Genomic DNA, 21,311 nt, shown 5'->3' on the forward strand with positions numbered 1-21,311 from the left:
ATTGAAGGGATATTTTGTTAGAAGGCACTAGTCTTGCCTCCAGGGGTACCAGTGATGGTTACACTGACAGGAATGGAACTCTTCTGCCTCCTGCTTATGAATTACAACCTCCTTGCAAGAGCCCTGTCTTGGGACTTCAAAGAAGCTCTTGTGGCAAGTTGAGATATGTACTATTCACTGTATTCTCTGATGGCTCAGTGTCATTCAAGTTTAAACACAAATATGTTGGAGGCACGAGCCTCCAAGTGTTTCTCTTCAGCAGCCTCTTGACTCCTGCTGTCCTCCCTCCTCCCACAGGATGTCCTCTAGGGTTTTATGGAAAAGATTGTGCACTGATATGCCAATGTCAAAACGGAGCTGACTGCGACCACATTTCCGGGCAGTGTACTTGCCGCACTGGATTCATGGGACGGCACTGTGAGCAGAGTAAGTATGAGAGTGTGGCATCACTGGGTGGTATTTTTTTCCTCTAGAATCACATTTCCTAGGTGCCAGGAAATATTAAGGCAGAATTCATCACTCCGAGGTTGTTTGAGCTGATGGCTGGTTACTTCTCAGCATGACTGACTTCCCCTCCCAGAGGTCAGGCCTCCCTGGGATCATCGCTGGTTACTCACTGCTCTGGGCGGAGGAGGTGTGACTACAAGAATGAAGACAGAATTCAAGTTTTCCATTCTGTTCTTTTGGGCTCTCCCTTCCTCTCCTTCTTATTTTTGGAATGTGGCTGCTCAGAGTTTTAAAAGATCCAGTCGAGCTTTCTTCATGGCAGAGGCGGAACCCGGGTCTCACATTGGAGGACAGTACATTCGGTGGGGAGGAGGGCTGGTGGCCCAGGGCCAATCCCTGTTGCTGGTGAGGGAACAAATCCATGCAAACATTGCCACCCTTTCAACAACCCTCTCAACAACCCTCTCTAGATCGTACTTTTATACTGCTTCCATTAACAACTTCTCATCTTAGTCTTAACAACCTTCCAGACCACATACTGCCTTAAAATTTTGTTTAAGTCCCACTGGGGGAGAATAGGCCATTGGAATTACTCATCCTTATTTTTTTATGTCCACCCCACTAGCTATGCATCCCCTTACAGAGTTATAAGAACATTAGTCTTAATAAAATTGAATATTGCAAATTAGTTTATTATTCCTTTCCTCTATGACTTTCTTTCAGTATTCACGATAAATAAATAAGGGCTTAGGGCTGTATCAGACCCACTTTCTTATGATAAAACCTTTTAGGCAGGAAAAGGTGAAGAACAATTCCTGTTCACCAGAGGTTGTACTCTTGGGAAGGATCTGCCTAGATTATGGCCATAGGAGCGGTGTGGCCTGGAAAGATTGATCAGGATAGCAGGACTCTGACAAGAAAGCACCCCTCCCCACCCCACTCCACTGGCGCCTCACAGAGCCACTCTGAACCTGGTTGCCTCAATTTTATGTGCTAAACCCTAGGGTATTTTTGCATATCCTCTTTCTAGCAAATATAACAAAAGTGATGTCCAGGAATCAGCTCACAACAGAGACAGCCCAATTTTAGTTTTGCATCACTGTTTCATTGAGTCATGAAACAGATCCTGACTGAGTGACACAGTTGCATACATACCTCTGTTGTGCATATAAATATTGTGTGTCTGTGTATAAATGTCTAAATATGCATGGAAACCAGAATAGGCTCAAAATTTTACTTGAATGCCAGATGACTGGTTAAGGTCTTATTAAATAAGAAAACCTCTTAAGTGCTTCCATGATTACTCTCAACAGCAAATTAAAGTGTCCCTATTTTTGGAGACTTCTCCCAATGCTTATTTGTAAACAGAAACCCTGTGTTTGACAGAGAATTCTAATAATAATAGCACATTGCCCCCTGCTGCTCACTTTATGAAAAATATCAATATTTTGTCACGAAGGTTTTTAGATTTAACATGCTTACACTATCCTTTGAAATTCATGCCTAACTCTTATTAAGACCGCATAGTAAGAATCCTATTACTTTCGTCTTCAAGACTTCAACAAAATCCAGAGTTTGAATCACTCCATAGCAAATGAAGTTCTTACCTAGAAAATCAACAAAACTTGTTGTCTGCATCTTCCCCTATTCCTGGCTAATTCAATTGAGAATGTGCGTTTATGAAGATCCCTGAGCCTACAGTAAAATATGTGTGTTCTCAAGAAAGCATCTTTAGTGCTCTTCAGTCTAGGCCCCTTCCAGCCCACAGTTTTGCCTGGTGGACTTGTATCAAATTGCCCTTAGTGATTATCCTCATCTGTTCCATGGGAATTCCACAGACTCTCCATATACACATCATAGAGGTAAGTATGTAGCAGCTGAAAGTGTCAGGAGCTCTAATGTTGAGCAGCCCTGTCTCTAGCCCTGTGCAGTCTGGACTGTGAGTGCCACCATGATTCCGGGAATGCCGTCCAGTTCTGGGACACTCTTGGGGGTACAAGTCAGCCTCAATAGGAATCCCCTGAAAGGACTCAGCTCTAGATGTGCAGGGCTTGCAGTCAGAGACAGCCTTGCTCCAAATTCCCAAGGTTGGAAAGCTACATTTGACTTTCCTTCTCTAGAGTGCCCTGCAGGAACATATGGCTATGGCTGTCGCCAGATATGTGATTGTCTGAACAACTCCACCTGCGACCACATCACCGGGACCTGTTACTGCAGCCCCGGATGGAAGGGAGCGAGATGTGATCAAGGTAAATATACTAGCTAATGTTTGTAGCACTGTAGTATTGTGTGAACACCATGTACCAGGCAATGTGAAGTATTTTCACTTATGTTATCCAGCAGAATCTTCACCACAACTCTAAATGGCATAATTGGTTACTTATTTAATTGCCAGATGAATGCCTTATTGTTGCTGTCCTGCAGATAAAGAAACAAAAGCTTAGAGAGGCTGAGTGATTTTCCCAAAGTCACATAGCTAATACGAGAATATGTCACAGCTTTTGTGCCAGATTTTTGTTATTCCAAAACTCATGAACTTTCTACTGGGTCTATGATTTTTTTTCAGCTTTATTGAGGTGTAATTGATACACAAAAAACACACCTATTTAATGTGTACAATTTAATAAAATCTGGACTATCTATATACCTATGAAACCTCACCATAGTAAATGAAATATCCATCACCATATGTTTCCTCATGCCCCTCCCTACTTCTACCACCCCTTAAGCCCCAGGTAATCACTCATCTCTTTTCTGTCAGTATAGATTAGTTTTCATTTTCTAGAATTTTATATAAATGAAACCATACTGTACTCTTTTGGGTCTGGCTTTGTTTACTCAGCATAATTATTTTGAAATGGAACCATGTTGTAACACATATCAACAATTCAGTTCTTTTCATTGCTGAATACTATTCCATTGTATGGATATACTATAATTTGTTTACCTATTCATGTGCTGATGGACAGGTGGATTGTTTCCAGTTTGGGGCTATTACAGATAAAGCTGCTGTGAACAAGAGTGAATCAAGTTTTTGCATGGACATGTGCTTTCATTTCTCTTGGGTAAATACCTAGGAGTAGAATAATTGGTGTATATAGTAGACATATGTTTAACTTTTTGTAAAACTTGTGCCCCTGGTTTTTAATTGGGGTGTATGTCATAACGACCTGGGAATAGTTGTCAGGTACATGGTCCTATTTGGGAAATTCCGATTCTGGGGTTGGGGACTTTGAGAAAGTGCTTCTGATGGTTCTGAAGCGTGCCCTCCAGAGAGCCACAGCTCTTACTGCATGTGGTACTCCCTGGCAGGCAATAAGCAGTTGGGCTATAAAAGGCTTTAGAAAATTGATACACTGTTGTAGATGGAGTAATCTTAAACTGCAGACCATGTAAATATTTACAACATTTAATTTCTTTGGTAAAATAACTTTTACATGCTTATGATTTACATTTGACTGTCATAACAATAGAATGCGATCTTTCATTATCACGTCATAATTACAAATACTCTGTAATCTCACTACATTATCCTTGGTGGTCTGTGTTTCAGGGCAGATTGTTTTGTAAAAAGGTCCTTCAGCATTTAGAATCATAAAATCATAGGAACATTTACTTGAGCTGGAAGCAGTGACATGGAGGCCTCTTTTCTCATTTATAGATGATAAAACTGCAGCCTGAAAGCTTAAGGGAAAGTTAAGAATATCTAGGTCAATTTTTTTAGATGCCAGATTTCTTGAATCTCAACCCATGCCTTTAGCGTTATCACTTGATGGACCATAAGGAAGAACTATGTAATGCCGAATTTTGAATTTAATGAGTAAGGTATTAGGGTAATGCTATCAGGTATTATCAGGACAAATCTTTCTGTCATGGAAAATAACTTTGCACAGAACAATATCTTCTGAGGTAAAAGACCCATTGAAATTAGCAAAAGGTAGATCCTGTTCTTAGACTAGATTTATAATGGTGTTATGCTTGCTTGGAAGGAAAATTACTCTTAGAAATGCTAAGGATAGACATAAAATTTGGTTAAGCAGTTGGGACATTTAGCATTTAACTCTGCATAAGCTCAGTACTGAATAATAAATAAAGCAAAATAAAAATTAGATAAATTGTTACCCCAAATTAATTGCCAGTCTAAGTATTTAATTGGAAATATATAAGAAGCTCTCAAACCCTACTGTTGAATCTCTTTGGGTTCAGAAAATCCTGTCTCTTTCTTTATATTTTTTTAGGGACAGGGTCTTGCTATGTTGGCCAGGCTGGTCTCTAACTGCTAGGCTAGATCAGTTCTCCCGCCTCAGTCTCCTGAGTAGCTGGAACTCCGGGCACGCATCACTGTGCCCAGCTTCTGTCTCTTTTTGAGGCTTACAGCAGCCTTTCTCTGGGCATGGATAGGCCGACAACATCTGACAATGAGGAATGTTTGCTTTTTCTTCCTGCTCTGTTTCCAAATTAATGTTTTATGAACTGAAAATATGCAGGCATTAGCACAGAAGGAGGTTTTTGTAAGTAGAGATCAAACGTTTATCCAGCACATTGTCATCTTTTCTCAAGTCTCTCTTCTTTTTCTAGCTGGTGTTATCATAGTTGGAAATCTGAACAGCTTAAGCCGAACCAGTACTGCTCTCCCTGCTGATTCCTACCAGATCGGGGCCATTGCAGGCATCATCATTCTTGTCCTAGTTGTTCTCTTCCTACTGGCATTGTTCATTATTTATAGACACAAGCAGAAGGGAAAGGAATCAAGCATGCCAGCAGTTACCTACACCCCTGCTATGAGGGTCATCAATGCAGATTATACCATTTCAGGTAAGAGCAGAGGCAGGAGAGGCATTTTGCTTCTTGAAAAGTTAAATTTCATTTTGGTTCCTTAAAACTGGGTGTTTGGCTGTGCTGTCCATTGTTTCTGTCAATTCTCATCGAGAGAATTCTATGTTTGGAAAAGGTATACATTGCTAGAGATGAGTTTTTTATTTCAACAGTAGTAAATTGTCATTCTGTGGTTTGCTATAAGGGTTTTAAAATTGAGCTCATTGTGTTTGTGGTTTAGATTTAGGGAATTTCAATCCATAAGGAGCTTTGTATCCAGCCTCAAGCTTTTGTCATATGTGAGGGGGGTGGGGAGGAAGAGAGGATGATAAGTTTACCAAGGTCATGGATCAGATTAGGGAGCTGGACCAGTTCTCCTGTCTCTGAATGAGGGTACTTTCTATGTGCTTCCCAGCCTCTCCCTAGGCCTACCCGAATCGTTAACTGAAGGGAACAAAGTTATATCAGAAACAGCTTTTTGGTATTAGCAAGAACCAAGGCAGCCCTTTAAGAAAACTCTTGATTTTTTCTGTTCTGTCACAATGCCTCATAAAAGGAAAAATAAAATTATAATCAATCGTCAGTAGAAGCAACCATTTACATGGAGGAATTTAAAAGTTTAAAATCTTTATTACTTTTTGGGTGATTATTGAAGGCCTTCTGGTTGGTTACATGTTTAAAACTACAAAATTCCGTGGAAATATGAGAAGTAGCTGATTTACATAGTAGTGCATTTTCAGTGCAGAATTATTGTGTCAAGAACTCAAGTGTTTAAAAAAAGGAAAGTTGCAGATCAGCTTCAAATGATACCTTCCCAGCTGTACCAGCCCCAAAGCAAAGAGCAGTTATCTGTGGATACTGTGAACAAAAGTTCTCTGAAAAGGAATTTGGGGGAAAGAGATTTTATTCCAGTGAACGGTTTGCAAACCCAGGAGTTGCAGCCAGTGTAAAATGAAAGTGCAGTTCAGAGAACAAAGGGAAGGCTTGGGTTTTATAGCAAAAGTCCCCACCCAGCTTCCAATCAGGCCCTTTTAGGAAAGTGAAGGATTGAAAGTGGTTTAATTCTAATTGATCAGTGCAGCTGAGTTCTGGTTGGTTGACACAGCTGAACCCTGATCGTTTGATAAAGCTAAGCCCTGATTAGCTAAGGCAGGTAAGCTCTGATTGGTTGGTTCAGCTGAGCTCTGAAAGACCCAAAGATAAAAAGCTGGGTTTTCAGGGAACTCAGAGTACAGGTGTGATCCTTAGTCAGCAAAGGCCTGCTTGACTCTATTTTAAATTTAGGCCTAGGCAGCCACTCCTATGGATCTTAAATAATTGGTTCTTTCAGTTTCACATTTGTTCACAAGCTTTCATACTTTTCCAAGGAGGCAGTTAGGAAGGTAGAGGCCTGTTGCTTCTAGAAGCTTTGCTGAGTAGGATGGGCAGGAGGAGATTCTGCCCAGCTTGTGATATGGAAGGAGTCCAGACATTTGTTCTGTTATTTATTTATTTGTTTTTTTATTTAGAGATGGAGTCTCGCTCTGTCACCAGACTGGAGTGCAGTGGTGCGATCTCGGCTCACTGTAACCTCTACCTCCGGGGTTCAAGCGATTCTTCTGCCTCAGCCTCCCGAGTAGCTGGGACTACAGGCGCATGCTACCATGCCCGGCTAATTTTTTTGTACTTTTAGTAGAGATGGGGTTTTACTGTGTTAGCCAGGATGGTCTCGATCTCCTGACCTCGTCATCTGCCCGCCTTGGCCTCCCAAAGTGCTGGGATTACAGGCGTGAGCCACCTCACTGGGCCTGTTTTGTTATTTTGATTCCCTTTTTTCACACACATTTATGGGAGCCTGCTGCCTTAACCATTTCCTTCCCTTCTTGCAGGAACCCTTCCTCACAGCAATGGTGGAAACGCTAATAGCCACTACTTCACCAATCCCAGTTACCACACGCTCACCCAGTGTGCCACATCCCCTCACGTCAACAACAGGGACAGGATGACTGTCACGAAGGTGAGAGGAATTGGTTCAAGTCTTTGGAAGTGGGCTGGGGAGAGAGGAAGGGAACCAGCATTTATTGAGGGCCGCTGTTCACCAGAGGCTGTTCTAGGTACTTTACATATATTATCTAATTTATTCCTCTATACAGTCCTCTGAGTGTGCTTTGGGAATCGCAAGTTTACTGATGAAAACCTGAGTAGTAGGGAGTTTAAGTTACTTCCAGACATAGCTGCCCGATAATGAGTGAGGCAGCTGCTGTGTGAGTCAAAGTCTCTCTGTCTCTACAATCTGTACTGTTTCCATTACACTGCTTTAGAAAAACGTTTCTAATTTTACATGAGATTTTAAAATAATGACTCATAATGACATTAACAAAAACATAAAGACCTATAGCAGAATCAGCCATGGGCAAAATCTCCAAGTGTGTCTCTTCTGACCGCCCGTCCTCCAGTACCCTTTCCTGGCCACCTGTGCTTTAGTAACAACAACAGTAATAGGCACTGATTTGGGTTGAACCACATGAAATTGCTATTTCTGTAGGTCAACAGTGGTCACATAGCAACAACCTAATATTATGTGCCAAGCATTTCTAATCACTTAAAAAATATAAACTCATTTAATCTTCACACCAGTCCTATAAATCAAGAGTGATTATTATGCCGATTTTACAGATGAGGAAACTGAGTCACAGAGAGGTTGGAGACAGAGTGTCTAGAACCCAGAGCTGCTACTCTAATAGCACCCAACTCACCCCAGGTCTTCCCCACAATGCTCTGAAGTCTCAAACATTTCTTTCTTCCAGTCATACCCAAATTATATTTCTAATCTCTGTTGTCTAATTCCAGTGCTCTATTAGAAAAAAAAATCAAGCTAATTAAGTTAATCCAGTTGTAATTTAATTGATGCAGCTATAGATTTTAATTATAGTGCTTCATGGTTAAATATCACTCCACATTCCCCAGAGACTTTCACATTCATCAATTTATTCTCATACAAATTCAGGGAAGGAGGCAAAGCAGATAATCTTATCCTCATGTTTACACCTAGGATAACTGCTAAGAGTCACCTGTGATTCACACAAACATACCAGTTTTGATGGGAGAGCTTAGACCAAGAGTTCTTTTTTTTTTTTTTTCCAAATCAAAGTTACATGTGTATAAATCCAAATAAGGTCTAATTGGCACAGGATGACAGAGTGAAATGAAGATCTTGAGGTGGTGGAGGGAGTAGCTAGGACTGAAGGACATGAACTCCTGCCAGCTTGCAAGTCCCACCAGGTTACAAGCAGTCACCTCGGCCCCTGAGCTCAGGTCACTCTAAGGACTGGTCCTCAATATGTGCCCTGGACTTTTCCCCAGGTCCATAACGCTGTGCTGTGCCGCATTGTATTTTGTTTTTAATCTTTCATTGTTTATATTTTTAACAGTCAAAAAACAATCAACTGTTTGTGAATCTTAAAAATGTGAACCCTGGGAAGAGAGGCCCTGTGGGGGACTGCACTGGGACATTGCCGGCTGACTGGAAACATGGCGGCTACCTCAACGAGCTCGGTGAGTTCTCCCAACGCACGTCCCCAGAAGCACCTTGACCTGTCAGTCCCTGAAACAGTCACGGATCTCTGTTTGTGCCAAGGTGTTCTATTGAAAACTTGCATCAAAAAGCACAATAGCAGAATTATGCCTAACACCTGTACAGGGCTATCTACTGTCCTAAGGGCTTTATCTATTCAACAAACATTTATTGAGTTCCTACTATGTGCCAGGAATTGATCAAAAGAGATTGGGATATGTGCCTGCTTGTAGCTTACATTCTTGCTCTATGCCTGTTAACTTAATTCTCACAAGTACTCTAATAGTTGGGTACTATTGTTATCACCATCTGCATGTTACAGTTGAGAAACTGAGTCATAACAAGGTTATGTTACTTGCACAGGACCTCATCGCCTGTTAAATGTTAGAGCTAGTATTGGACCCTGTCAGCTTGGCTCACAGCTGTGTGCTCTTCCTTGTTCTCTTTTGATATAGGGTATCTGTACTTGAGATCCCCTTCCCTTTCAGGTGAGGAATCAGAGATACCAACAGGAATACAGTGGATCAGTGGTTCTCAAACTTTTTGAAATTAGGACTCCTTTGCATTCTTAAAATTTATTGAGGACCCAAAAGAGCTTCTGTTGATAGGGGCTATATCTATTTATATTTACCATACTAAATGAAATTTAATATGTAAATAAAAACTGGAAAAAATAGAATGTTAATTTATTTAAATTAATAATAATCACATTTCATGGTAACATAAATTGTGTTTTTATAAAAAAAAACTACATTTTCCAAAACCCTTCAAAATTAGTGAGAAGAGCAATGCTATTTTACATTTTTATAAAAAAATCTCTTTAATGTCCAGCTTAATAGAAGATAGCTGGATTATCATGTCTGCTTTTACGTTCAGTTGGTTTTGATCTCATACTTTGTGTAGCTTCTGAAAAACTCCACTGTACACTTGAAAGAGAATTAGAGTGAAAATGGCATATATTGTTGTTGTATTGTTATGGAAATAGTTTTGCAGCTGGGCACAATGGCACAGGCCTATAGCCCCAGCTACTTGGGAGCCTGAGGCAGGAGGATTGCTTGAGCCCAGGAGTTTGAGTCTGATCTGGATGACATAGCGAGACTCACCTCTTAAAATATATATGTGTATATATAGTTTTGATCTCATAGGCCTCCTGAAAAGGGGGCAGGAATGCTTGGTCCATACTTAAAGAACTTCTGTGATATACCATTAATTATGCAGTGCAGTTTCCAAGCCTGTACCCCATATTTTCAGACAGGAGTTTGATGATGTAGTAACTTACAGGTGTGCAGTGTCTTACGGATAGCAAATCCTTTCACGTACATTTATTTGGAGGTAGGTGCCAGAAATCCCAGTTAAATTTGAATTTCAGATAGATAAGCAACAAATTTTTTTGTATAAACATATCACAGATATTACATGGGATGTACACTAAAGATTATTTTTTGTTTCTTTTAAATTTTAATATAACTGACCTTTGTGTATTTTCATTTGCTAATGTTTTGTTTTGTTTAGTTTTTGTTTTTGTTTTTGAGACAGAGTCTCGCTCTGTCGTCTAGGCTGTAGTGCAGTGGCGCGATCTCGGCTCACTGCAAGATCTGCCTTCTGGGTTCAAGTGATTCTCCTGCCTTAGCCTCCCAAGCAGCTGGGATTACAGATGTGCACCACCGTGCCTGGCTGATTTTTGCATTTTCAGTAGAGACAGCGTTTCTCCATGTTGGCCAGGCTGGTCTCAAACTCCTGACCTCGAGTGATCTTCTTGCCTCAGCCACCCGAAGTGCTGGGATTACAGGCATGAGCCACCACACTTGGCCTATTTGCTAAATTGGATGATCCTCCTGGGTGGACTCTCTCCTATGAATCTTGTTTTGTAGAGGAATAGACTGGGAGGCACAGAGAGGTTAACCCTCTTGTCTGAAATTTCAAAGAAGGAAAGGGGTAAAGCCGGATTTCAAAGTTGATCTTCTGACTGCTCCCCTTAAACACTGCTTCTCCTGTAAGCAGTGTCAAGTTCTCTGAGCCAGTCATAGGAACTGATCCCTGTGGGAATGCCTCTTTCTATGGAAATAAAAACGTTTTACTGGTGAATACAAATTCTTAGTCATTTCCATGGTGTAGTCGTTATCACGCTCGCTGTACCAATTCCTAACTTTTATCTGTATTCTATACCATTTTTATCAATAGGATGAGTATTTCTAACCACAGTAAGATTATTTACATACGAGACTCACAATATGCTTATTGGTAACATCATCTAACATTAAAGGAGACTTTTTAGGAGTCTTAATTACATTTATAATTTAGCTCAAAGGAATATATGAATTGATATTCAGCAAAATACCAACCAGCGCTAGTGAAAGAAAAGTCATCTTGTTCTATCTTAGACCACTGTGAAGACTCCAGAAGATACGGCATCACTGTACTGGTCATATGTAAATGTCTCTGCTTTCTGGCTCAATGAGACCCAAGGGACTGAGTGTTAGGAACCTAGGATCTTCATTGGAAATTCTGGATCTTCTTGGTTTGTTCTCACTCAGGAATAATTCTGCATTTAACATCCCTTTAAAGTTGTTGCACAGAAAAAGTTCTTCACAAAGGACAGATTCAGGCATGTTATGGATGATAAAGCGTACAGGTGCTTTAAATGATGGAATAGTTGTTGTCACGGTATCTGAAAGAGCCTTGAACTAGACACAAAAGACCCTGAGATATAGCACTGGGCCAGTCACTTACCCTCAGTTACCCTTGATTCGTTCATTTGTGAAATGGGAGTAATAACCATGTACTGGCTCGTTTTGTGAATTAAATTAAACCAAGCATTTGAAAGCCCTGCTCCAGGGATGGGTATATATAGGAGTTTATAGGGAATCCTGACTGCTCTCTCATTAAAACAGCTCCCTGATCCTCCAAGGCAATGAAGACAGAATCTGGCAGGGGTGTCTGGCCTCATAGCCCCAGCTCTTATTCCCTAACTTACTATCTGCTCCATGCTGGTTCTCTCTTTCACACCTTGGTGGAAGGCTAGCCACTGCACAGCTAAGATTAAAATGGGCATTTAATAAGACTTTGCTACAGTCTGGAGATGGCCAAGAGTATTTGGCAAAGAGGAGCATAGACAGAGCTCCTTGATAAAGCTGTTCTCAGAGGCCACAGACTGTGCCCCATCTTCATGGGTCCTCTTTATAAAGTCTGGGAATTCCCAAGACCACCCTGACTTCTGACATCAGCTACAAGTTGAAGGATCACCAAGAAGACCCTCAGGATCAACATTTTGCTACAAGGACTCACTGAACTCATTGAATGGGCATTCTCATGGTTACAGTTTATGGGGGGCTCAGTCATATAGACATGATTGACTCCCATCATGTAGACATGATTGACCTTTAGTCTTTCCCCTTCCAGAGGTGGAGATGATACCATATGGCCCAAACCCCCCACCATAAATCACTTGGTTACACTATCCAGTGTATCCCTGGGCCTCTGCGTGAACAAAAGCACTCCTATTGGGCAGGACAGTCCAAGGACTTCAAGATCACCTCCCAGGAGGTGAGGGCAAAGGCCACCCCTTTCTTTGATAAGGTTAAGTCTTCACTACACACCCATTTATGCTGCCTCCCTGCATAACTGTGTGCCCTTCCCCCCAGCTATGGGCTTGGTTAGACTCTTCACAACCCAGATGCAAGAGAGTGTGCCTGAGAGAGGAAAATATTCCCATTTCCTGTCCCATGATGATTGATATCTGACAGACCCTCTCCCTTTAGGAGAGGCTGCTTCCTTCTCCACAACAGTGTGTGCTTACTCAGTGATCCCCACAGGACACCAACATCAGAACTTGAGCTTAACATCACTCTAAGAGATGCATGCACAGTGGCAAGGATATCATTTCCTTAACATTCTCAAATACTTACCTGGAATGTTCATTGCTAGTTGTTACTTTACTCTCTGCTTTTAACCTAAGTCTGTAACATTCTTATTGTATTGTATTGTATTGTATTGTATTGTATTGTATTGTATTGTATTGTATTGTATTGTATTGTATTTCAAAAGATTAGTGATGAAGTTTTGCCATATTGCCCAGGCTGGTCTCGAACTCCTGGGCTCAAGCAATCCACCCACCTTGGCCTCCCAAAGTCCTGGGATTACAGGCATGAGCCACCGCACCTGGCCTGTAATATTCTTTTGAAAGGCAATTGAAAATGCCGTGGAGTGCTTAAGGAAAGACTGAAGCAGAGGGTAGTATAATACACTGAGCGTTAGAGTAATTGACACACTTCATTTGTATGGTGCTTCAGAGTTTACAAAGCCTTTTCATATGCTGTGTTTCACTTAATGATGACAAAAACCCTGGAAGGCTGGAAGGCAAATTTTGTTTTCCCCATTTTAGAGATGAGAAAATTGACACTCAGAGGGTGGAACATCTTGCCCAAAGTCCTATGGCCAATAAGTTATAACATGTAATTCCTTTGTCTCCTAATCTATAGTTTTCTCCTTTTTTGTCACAACACAGCTCCAATAGAATAATTGATTCCCATGCAGTATTAACAATGCAATTTTGCATGTATACACCAGATAGTATAAAATGGGCTAGGTAATGTCCTCTTATTTTGTTTTTAGTAGTGCGAATTTGTGATTAAATGCTTATATTTTATACAACATGCTTGTGACCTGATTGATTTCTGTAAGTGGTTGCAGGTTCTCTTGCCTACATGCTCAATTTTTCCAGCATGAGCCAGAACACTCCTATTTCCCTCCCCACACCCACGAAATAAAGGCTGGCCATTTTCCAATGAGAAAGCAGGTTTTTTTGTGTGTATCCAGGCTCATACACAATTATGTCCCCATACCTGGAAAAGTCAAATTATGAAAAGCTGAATAAAGAAGGGCAAGAGCTAATATCACCTGTAAAGTGTTAGTCAACAGTGTTCAAAGCTTCCAGTCTCCAGAAAACACGCTTATAGTGAAGACAATAATATAACTCAATAATGATTATTGGGAAAACTATTTGAAAACCATCAGAGCCTCGAAAGAGCTGCACGTAGGTGTGAAATGTCAACTCTGGTCTTGGCTGTATCCTTTCTTTTCACTGCAACCTTGAATCAAGTATACTGATTTATCTCTGGGCCTCAGTTTCTATCCTGTTTTGACTAGCTTTTCCTGAGTCACTGTAAATGGCTAGGTGAATGACCAAATGTGTGTGTGTTTAATTCTAAGCACTGGGGACATCTGGGACAACTGATCTGGTGTAAAGGCTTGAAGAGCAGCAGCCTGGTTGTTTGCTGCAGTGGGAGATCCTCTTCCAGGACCTTGGGATATTGGATGGGGTTTTTCTTCCTTTCAGTTCTCACTGGGTGTTTTTTTCTTCCTTTATTACAGGTGCTTTTGGACTTGACAGAAGCTATATGGGAAAATCCTTAAAAGGTATCGTATAAATTTGAAGAAGAAATCAGAAGCACAATTAAATTTTTTTTAACCTCAAAGACTGAAATATTTTTTAAACAAGCTAGAATGGCAAGAGAAAATGTAGAATTTTTAGTGTGGTCAGTTACTACAGCAAACACACAAACATGTGTGACTGACATCAAGAAAGTGACCAGAGGTGGTCCTTGATAGAGCTTAAGTCTTTGGGGAACAAAAGATTCAGTTTGCTGAGGAAACACTCATTTGAAAGAAATATGGCTTATGGGGAGACGGAAACATATAAAGGGAAATAGCAGGGACAATAAGAAAAGATCCACATGGTTACATGTGCACCAAGGTCTGCTGTTTAGGATGGGTGTGCATGATTAGGTGCCTAGTACAGAGCTTTTACTAGGAGTCCTCCCAGCACAAATGCCTTCTTGTCATGATAATAGAGCCCTCTTGGTGCTCCTGGGGCCATCAACAGCTGGTTTCTTGATTGAACTTCTGTAAATTTTCTATTAATAAAACAGAACGTAATTGATTATATTTGAATGGGATCATAAAAATGAAATCAGTTAATGATATTGATGTCAGTACTCATCTTGGAGAGGAGCTAAAACTACTTTAGGGATGGGTCATTTTATAGCAGATTCTCTCCAAAACAAGTGGAAAAGGTCCAGTATTATTTTCAGTGTGTAGAATTATGGAAACCTAGCTATGAAGAAAAACAGCAAAATATCACCAAGAAATGATGTTGCCAGTGACACAGCATTAGCTTTCTCTTCTCATTTCTCTTCACAGACCTGGGAAAGAATTCTGAATATAATTCAAGTAACTGCTCCCTAAGCAGTTCTGAGAACCCATATGCCACTATTAAAGACCCACCTGTACTTATCCCGAAAAGCTCAGAGTGTGGTTATGTGGAGATGAAATCGCCGGCACGAAGAGATTCCCCATATGCAGAGATCAATAACTCAACTTCAGCCAACAAGAATGTCTATGAAGTTGGTGAGTTCTCTTAACCATAGAAAGAACTGAGTGCATAAGTTTTTAAAAACAATTTTAAAGTCTTTACGAATATAATAGTTGCAGGTCATAGAAATCTTATTGAAAATAATGGTCCGTATTTTATTTTATTTTATTTTATTTTATATATTTTTTTGAGATGGGGTCTCTCTGTCACCCAGGTGGTGTGCAGTGGCACAGTCTCGGCTCACTGCAACCTCCACCTCCCGGGCTCAAGCCATCCTCCCACTTCAGCCTCCCACGTAGCTGGGACCACAGGCATGCACTACCACGCCCAGCTAATTTTTTGTATTTTGGGTAGAGACGGGGTTTTGTCACCATATTTTATTAATAGATGCGACCTGTGTTTTTAGCGATCATATTAATTGGTGCCAAAGGAATTTTCCAGGGAAAATATTATTTAGAAAAATTTAAGGTAAAGTTTCTTTATTTTTCACCTAATCATCCATCTTTTGTTTTGTAACCATAGTGAATATTTTGGCACACATGTGGATAGCATATGTATCATATTAGCTAATATATCTACTTAGCCAAAACAAATGGTTCAAGTGGATTAAACAGGTGATTCCATTTCCTGGTTCATTATATTAATATAATGCATTTAGCAAGATTGAAACATTTTACTTTTAAACTTGTCCAAAATAGCAGTAATATTCTCTGATGTGAATGTGATGAAAATTAATATGAATTCAATTTAAAATTGGAGTTATTTTGATTGTCTTTTGCAGATGCCATTTGGGAAAAGATAAAACATTCCACCACTACTGTTGGCTAAACAATAGGGCTATATATTTTCATTTCTCTCTCTCTCTCTCTGTCTCTATTTCTATATCTCTCTGAGTATTTATGATTTTAACTTTAAAATATTCTCTACTACTTGTAAATGAAGTGCCTACTTTACTACTAGTAATTTATTTTATGCCAGATATGTCCCCGGGAAAAAATATACAAAATAATTTATTTTTAAAGTATTAAGACAGCTTTTTAAAATGCAAGTCAAAGTGAACTAAATTTATTTTTGGAAAGTCAGTAACAATTCTCCTTTAAACTGTCCCACAAACCTGCCACAGTAGGATGGGAACTCAAATGAGAGCCTGAGTCTTGAGTCTTAAAGTTGTGAACTTGTTGAGTGTTTTCATGAACTGAATTAATGTTTGAGAATGTCAGTCTTCTCACCTGTGGAATAAGGGGCTTGGCCTACCTTATCCCCAAGGTGTTTTTCAGACCATGATTTATATCCAGGATTCTGTATATTCCCTTAATGTCTTCATCCTGATTATGTGGTCCTCCTTTTGTTCTGAACACCGTTTGTGTTTGCCAGTTGATCCAACTATACAGAGTTGCCACCTGTATGTGATGATTTTTAAAATCATGTTTTTAAAAGCAGCATTTCCTTATATTTTTTTAAAAGTCCCTTCGGTGTGTTTGACATTTGCAAGAAATGCCATATTCTTTTTAAAAACATTTCCATTGCTGATAAATTAATATGTCCTTGGTTATCACAGAACCTACAGTGAGTGTTGTCCAAGGAGTATTCAGCAATAATGGGCATCTCTCCCAGGATCCATACGACCTCCCAAAGAACAGTCACATCCCTTGTCATTATGACCTGCTGCCAGTCCGAGACAGTTCATCCTCCCCTAAGCAAGAGGACAGTGGCGGTAGCAGCAGCAACAGCAGCAGCAGCAGTGAATGACACCAAAGGACCGCTTGGTAGCCGCTGGAACCCTTTCCAGAACTGCTGTTTGGTTCTTCTCCATCCTCAATTTTGCCACTTTCATGTGAATGTTAGTCAATTCGGTGGGCAATTGTTGGACATGAACCAGAAAGCTGAAAGCTGAGGCTGACACGGACTATAGGTGCTTTTTGTTCAGGTGGATTCGAAGGAGTTAGAGATGTGATTTGCCATTGCTGTTAGTTTTAGAACTATACCCGTGAAGCATGACTTATTGTAAGATGTTGGCTGAAAGCATGAACTTGCAGAACTCCCTCGGAGACGCAGGTTGCAGTGGACATTGGCATTGTTGCTTGAAAAATTAAAATTTGAATATTTTCTCTCTCATTTGCATCATACAACTCTACCTAGGATTGTACAGTTTACCATAAAATTTACTTCATGAAAGTGGGAATCACTAAACATATAGAAGAAAAGGAACATATTGTTAACTCCTGATTCTTAACTTTATTCAACTGGACTCAGAATTGTAGGGATAATATGAATGCAGGAGGAAACATTCTGTCAGGTGGTATAACTGGACAGACTTTGAATATACTCTAAAAGTGGACAGAAAATTTAAATACGAAAATCTTAGATTTTGTTTAGAATGAGAAAATATACAATTAGAATTATTTTAGAAATAGTAGGAACTATTGCAGAAGTCAGTACACAAATGTGCCAGGCAGAGGTGGTTTTCTCTGTTTGACCCTCAACCAACTTCAGATCTATGACATTATTCTGATCACTGGCTCCATCATACATATTCACCACTTGAGATTCATAACATATCAATAGTTATTTCATAAATATAGAAATGAAATAATTTTATTTTTGACAGACTGGATGGAATGAGTGTGTAATGATTGATAAAGGTTGTAAATTTTAAATGCAAGATGACGCTTACGTTCTGTAAACCATTAGTAATACATGCTGTAATATAGAATTAGCGGAACATTTTGATTAATCTTTCCCTAGAAGTGACTGAAATATTTTTGTGCATATTTGAGAAAGGGCACTTTCCTTTGATTAATTGTCAATTTAGAGAAACTATGCTTAAGCTGGTCTTTTGCATTGCTAATGTGACATGTACCCAACTTTTCATTAATTTGTATTTCCATTTTTAAATTGCATATTCTATGTTTTGTAGTGTTTGGATTGTTAATGAAAAAATATTATATGTTCATTGTTCCTTGTATTATTGCCACTTATCTTTTGCTTGATAAAAATGCATTGTTCTTTTTTCTTTTGGAGGGACAAGATGAAAATATATAATTTGAATTGATTAAAATTGGTCGTTACTAAAATAGTATAGTAACCACAAGTGATTGGCTTATGATTGAAGTAGAGATGCTTTTTAATATTCCAAAATAGAGTTCCTTTTGATCTGTTGGTTCTGAGCCTTGGTTAAACCAGGGAGAAGGGGAGCAGAAAGGAAACGTTGTCACTGATGAGTACCACAGACTCATCTTAAAGAAAACTCTCATTATGGTGATCATAGAATTGACCATCCAAACTGGGACACTCTTGAGAGTAAATGGAGGGCATTATTAATAATTATCTTGTAATGAACTTAAATCTGGACTGTTCCAGGCAAACCAGACTTATCTTGCAATATGAGAATGCTGACACAATGCAGGAAAGCCAGTTTCCCTTTTGTTGATCTACTTGACCAAGCAAAGGGGCTGAAAAACTGAATAAGGAAACAACTTTATAAGAGAAACAGTGGTCTTCAATCTTTTAAAGACATGAAATCCTATATGGCATTCTGTCTCAGTGAGTCAGTTAACAAATATGTATGTGCAACCCTTCTGCTAGTAGTGCACATAAGTGATTATCCCTGCCAGGTATCGAGTTGGAATATCCAGTTATTTCATGTCACACATCGGCACGTATGGTGGTGGTTTGATCAGATGGATAATACAGCAGACACACTTAGGACACTCACTGCATTGGTGGCTGTTCATTTGAGGAACTCCAAAGTCAATTCAAGGAAATAAGGAATGACCTGGAACATGCCTTAGAAACAATTGATTTATTCCAAGAGTTAACCACTGGCTGGCTCCCAACTCTAGGTGATAGGCATCTAATTGAGACACGTGTGAGTCAGTAGCCATCGGGGTCCTTTTTGGTAAGAAAAAATAAGACATTTTCCCCCTTTTAAAGATCATCTCTTCAGAGCTCCATGGTAAATTTGAATTTCCCCATTGTTCTCTAGAGATAGGTCAAAAAAACAACTGTTTCTTTTCTTATTCCACTATTAATAAATTGAAAGCTTGCTGTACAAAGGCAACAGCAACTTAGAAAATCTGGACAATAGATATGGACTCCAAGGGGCCACTGCCATCTCTTCCTGTGTGCTCTTTTTGACAAGTAAATCATTCCAGTTAGCTTATGTCCTGAAATGACATTTGTACCTGAGGCAATTCTTATTAGAGCTTACTCAGGACTTTTCAAACATCAGGACACACATAGCAATTCGGATGTTGTAAAACTACGTGTTACATTTGGAGAGGTCTTGTTGAGAAGGCAAAATTTTCTAAATATTTTGATATCAATTTGGGTAAAGAAAGGAATACTTTTGTTAGAATGAGAATTAAAGAGAAAACAAAAGAATCTTGGCAACATTTTCCCTCTGAAATTACAAACTTTAGGAACTTTTCCAGATGTATCGAATTTAATTTGACATTGATGTCACTCTTCATACCAAGTGAATCTATTCTCATGAACTTTGAACCCATGTTAATTTTGGACCCTATAACTAATTTCCTTTCTATATCCCATGGTGGTCAAAGCAGTAAAGGAGTTTAGAGATACTTAGCAAATGCCATTCATATAGTATTGTTAGCCAAACTATTATTCCTTCCTTAGAAGTTGATGTATCAGAAAATTTATAAGTTATTTGTATTTATATATAAGTACATCAGAACTTGCCCACATGATAACTCATGTTTGCTTTAATAAGGAAAATATGTTATTTGAGGTTAATTATATGATAATAAGGAACATTTTACAATTATTTACAGTGTTTGACATTAATTGCTGTCCTATGATACAGTAGTAATGTTAACAGAGTTTAATATGTTTAGCATTATCTTTATGGAATTTATATTCACCAATTTCAGGAAAACCAACCATAGAACTTTATAATAGGACAGTTATAACCTGACTAAACCAAATCCATCAGCATAATGACTGTGTGTTCTGAGAAATGCAAACAACTTTATGAAAGTGTGGTCATCTTGACCCCCAAAGAGCCACAGTAGCTGTCAATTATTGAGATTTTTAAATGGTAAATATTGCAAAAGTTAAACAAGGGTACCACAATATCATTTATAATTGATGTCAATATTAGTAGTCCACTTTATGCTTAAAATAAAATCATAAAAAATCAAGTTTTAAGGTTATATTTTTTAAAATAATGAATTTTCTATCTCTAGGCAACATGTCTTTATTATTCAAGCTGAATGTTTAAGAGAGATTTTGGTCTTAAAGGCTTCACGTCATGAAAGTGTACATGCATATGCAAGTGTGAATCACGTGGTATGGATGGTTGCTTGTTTATTAACTAAAGATGTACAGCAAACTGCCCGTTTAGAGTCCTGTTAATATTGATGTCCTAACACTGGGTCTGCTTATGCTAGTTCAGTATTTGGTCTAGGCTTCATTTTGATATGACTGAATTGCAATCTATATTTTTAAAAAGAAAAATCAAAATACATTAGGATTTACTTGGTTGTGGCAAACAAACAAAAAATGCTTTCAGTGTTGAAATATCTCTATTTTCCAAAGATGATAAACTTTCATCGTTCTTAGCCTACATTGTCATTTATATCACCAAATGAGTTTATAGATTAATGCAATAAACTTTCTAATAAAAAACTCTAGTGTTTCTTTCTATATCTGATTCTACTGTTGATTAATGAGAGAAAAAACCTTGTGCTCGTATGGAAAAAATAATATTTTTTCTTGTTCTTGAAGGACAGAGGCAACATTTTATTCATATTTGGATCCCTGGAACTCAGGTTAGGGGCTGAGAGTCAAGTCTTCAGTAACTAGCTTTAGGTTATCTTATGTGGATTTGCTTTCTAAATCTCAGTGCCCATTAGTACTTTCATTTATGACTAAAACATCTTTGAAACATTTGCATTATAGCACTGCGGAGCAGGGATCAAACATGAGTAAAACATTGTTTCTTCTTTCAATAGCTGTTTCTTTACTGGGGCCCTGAATGCCAAGCACAGCTGGGGATGCAGAGACGTGTAAGGCATGAGCTGTTTTGGAGTCCTTCATTATATAGTTAGGGAAATAAAGCATATGGCTGGCTGTGTGACTGTGGTTCTGTGGGTTAAGTTAGCC

At 39.1% G+C, this 21,311-nt stretch overlaps 1 protein-coding gene across 2 annotated transcripts in view; it reads left to right on the forward strand.

Annotated features, from left to right (window-relative positions):
• Positions 1-20,347, forward strand: part of MEGF10 (multiple EGF like domains 10) — a 233,414-nt gene extending 213,067 nt beyond the window's left edge. For both annotated transcript variants that reach the window (XM_063706742.1, XM_063706741.1), the window contains 8 exons: positions 298-426; positions 2,568-2,696; positions 5,026-5,262; positions 7,131-7,258; positions 8,673-8,796; positions 14,186-14,230; positions 15,014-15,220; positions 16,744-20,347. In XM_063706742.1, the coding sequence (XP_063562812.1) occupies positions 298-426; positions 2,568-2,696; positions 5,026-5,262; positions 7,131-7,258; positions 8,673-8,796; positions 14,186-14,230; positions 15,014-15,220; positions 16,744-16,934 (1,190 nt within the window). In that variant the 3' untranslated portion in view covers positions 16,935-20,347. The remainder of the gene's footprint in view (positions 1-297; positions 427-2,567; positions 2,697-5,025; positions 5,263-7,130; positions 7,259-8,672; positions 8,797-14,185; positions 14,231-15,013; positions 15,221-16,743) is intronic.
• Positions 20,348-21,311: the final 964 nt, after the last annotated feature.

Source organism: Gorilla gorilla, chromosome 4, assembly GCF_029281585.2.
Source record: "Gorilla gorilla gorilla isolate KB3781 chromosome 4, NHGRI_mGorGor1-v2.1_pri, whole genome shotgun sequence".
In the NCBI taxonomy this organism is placed as follows: domain Eukaryota; kingdom Metazoa; phylum Chordata; class Mammalia; order Primates; family Hominidae; genus Gorilla; species Gorilla gorilla.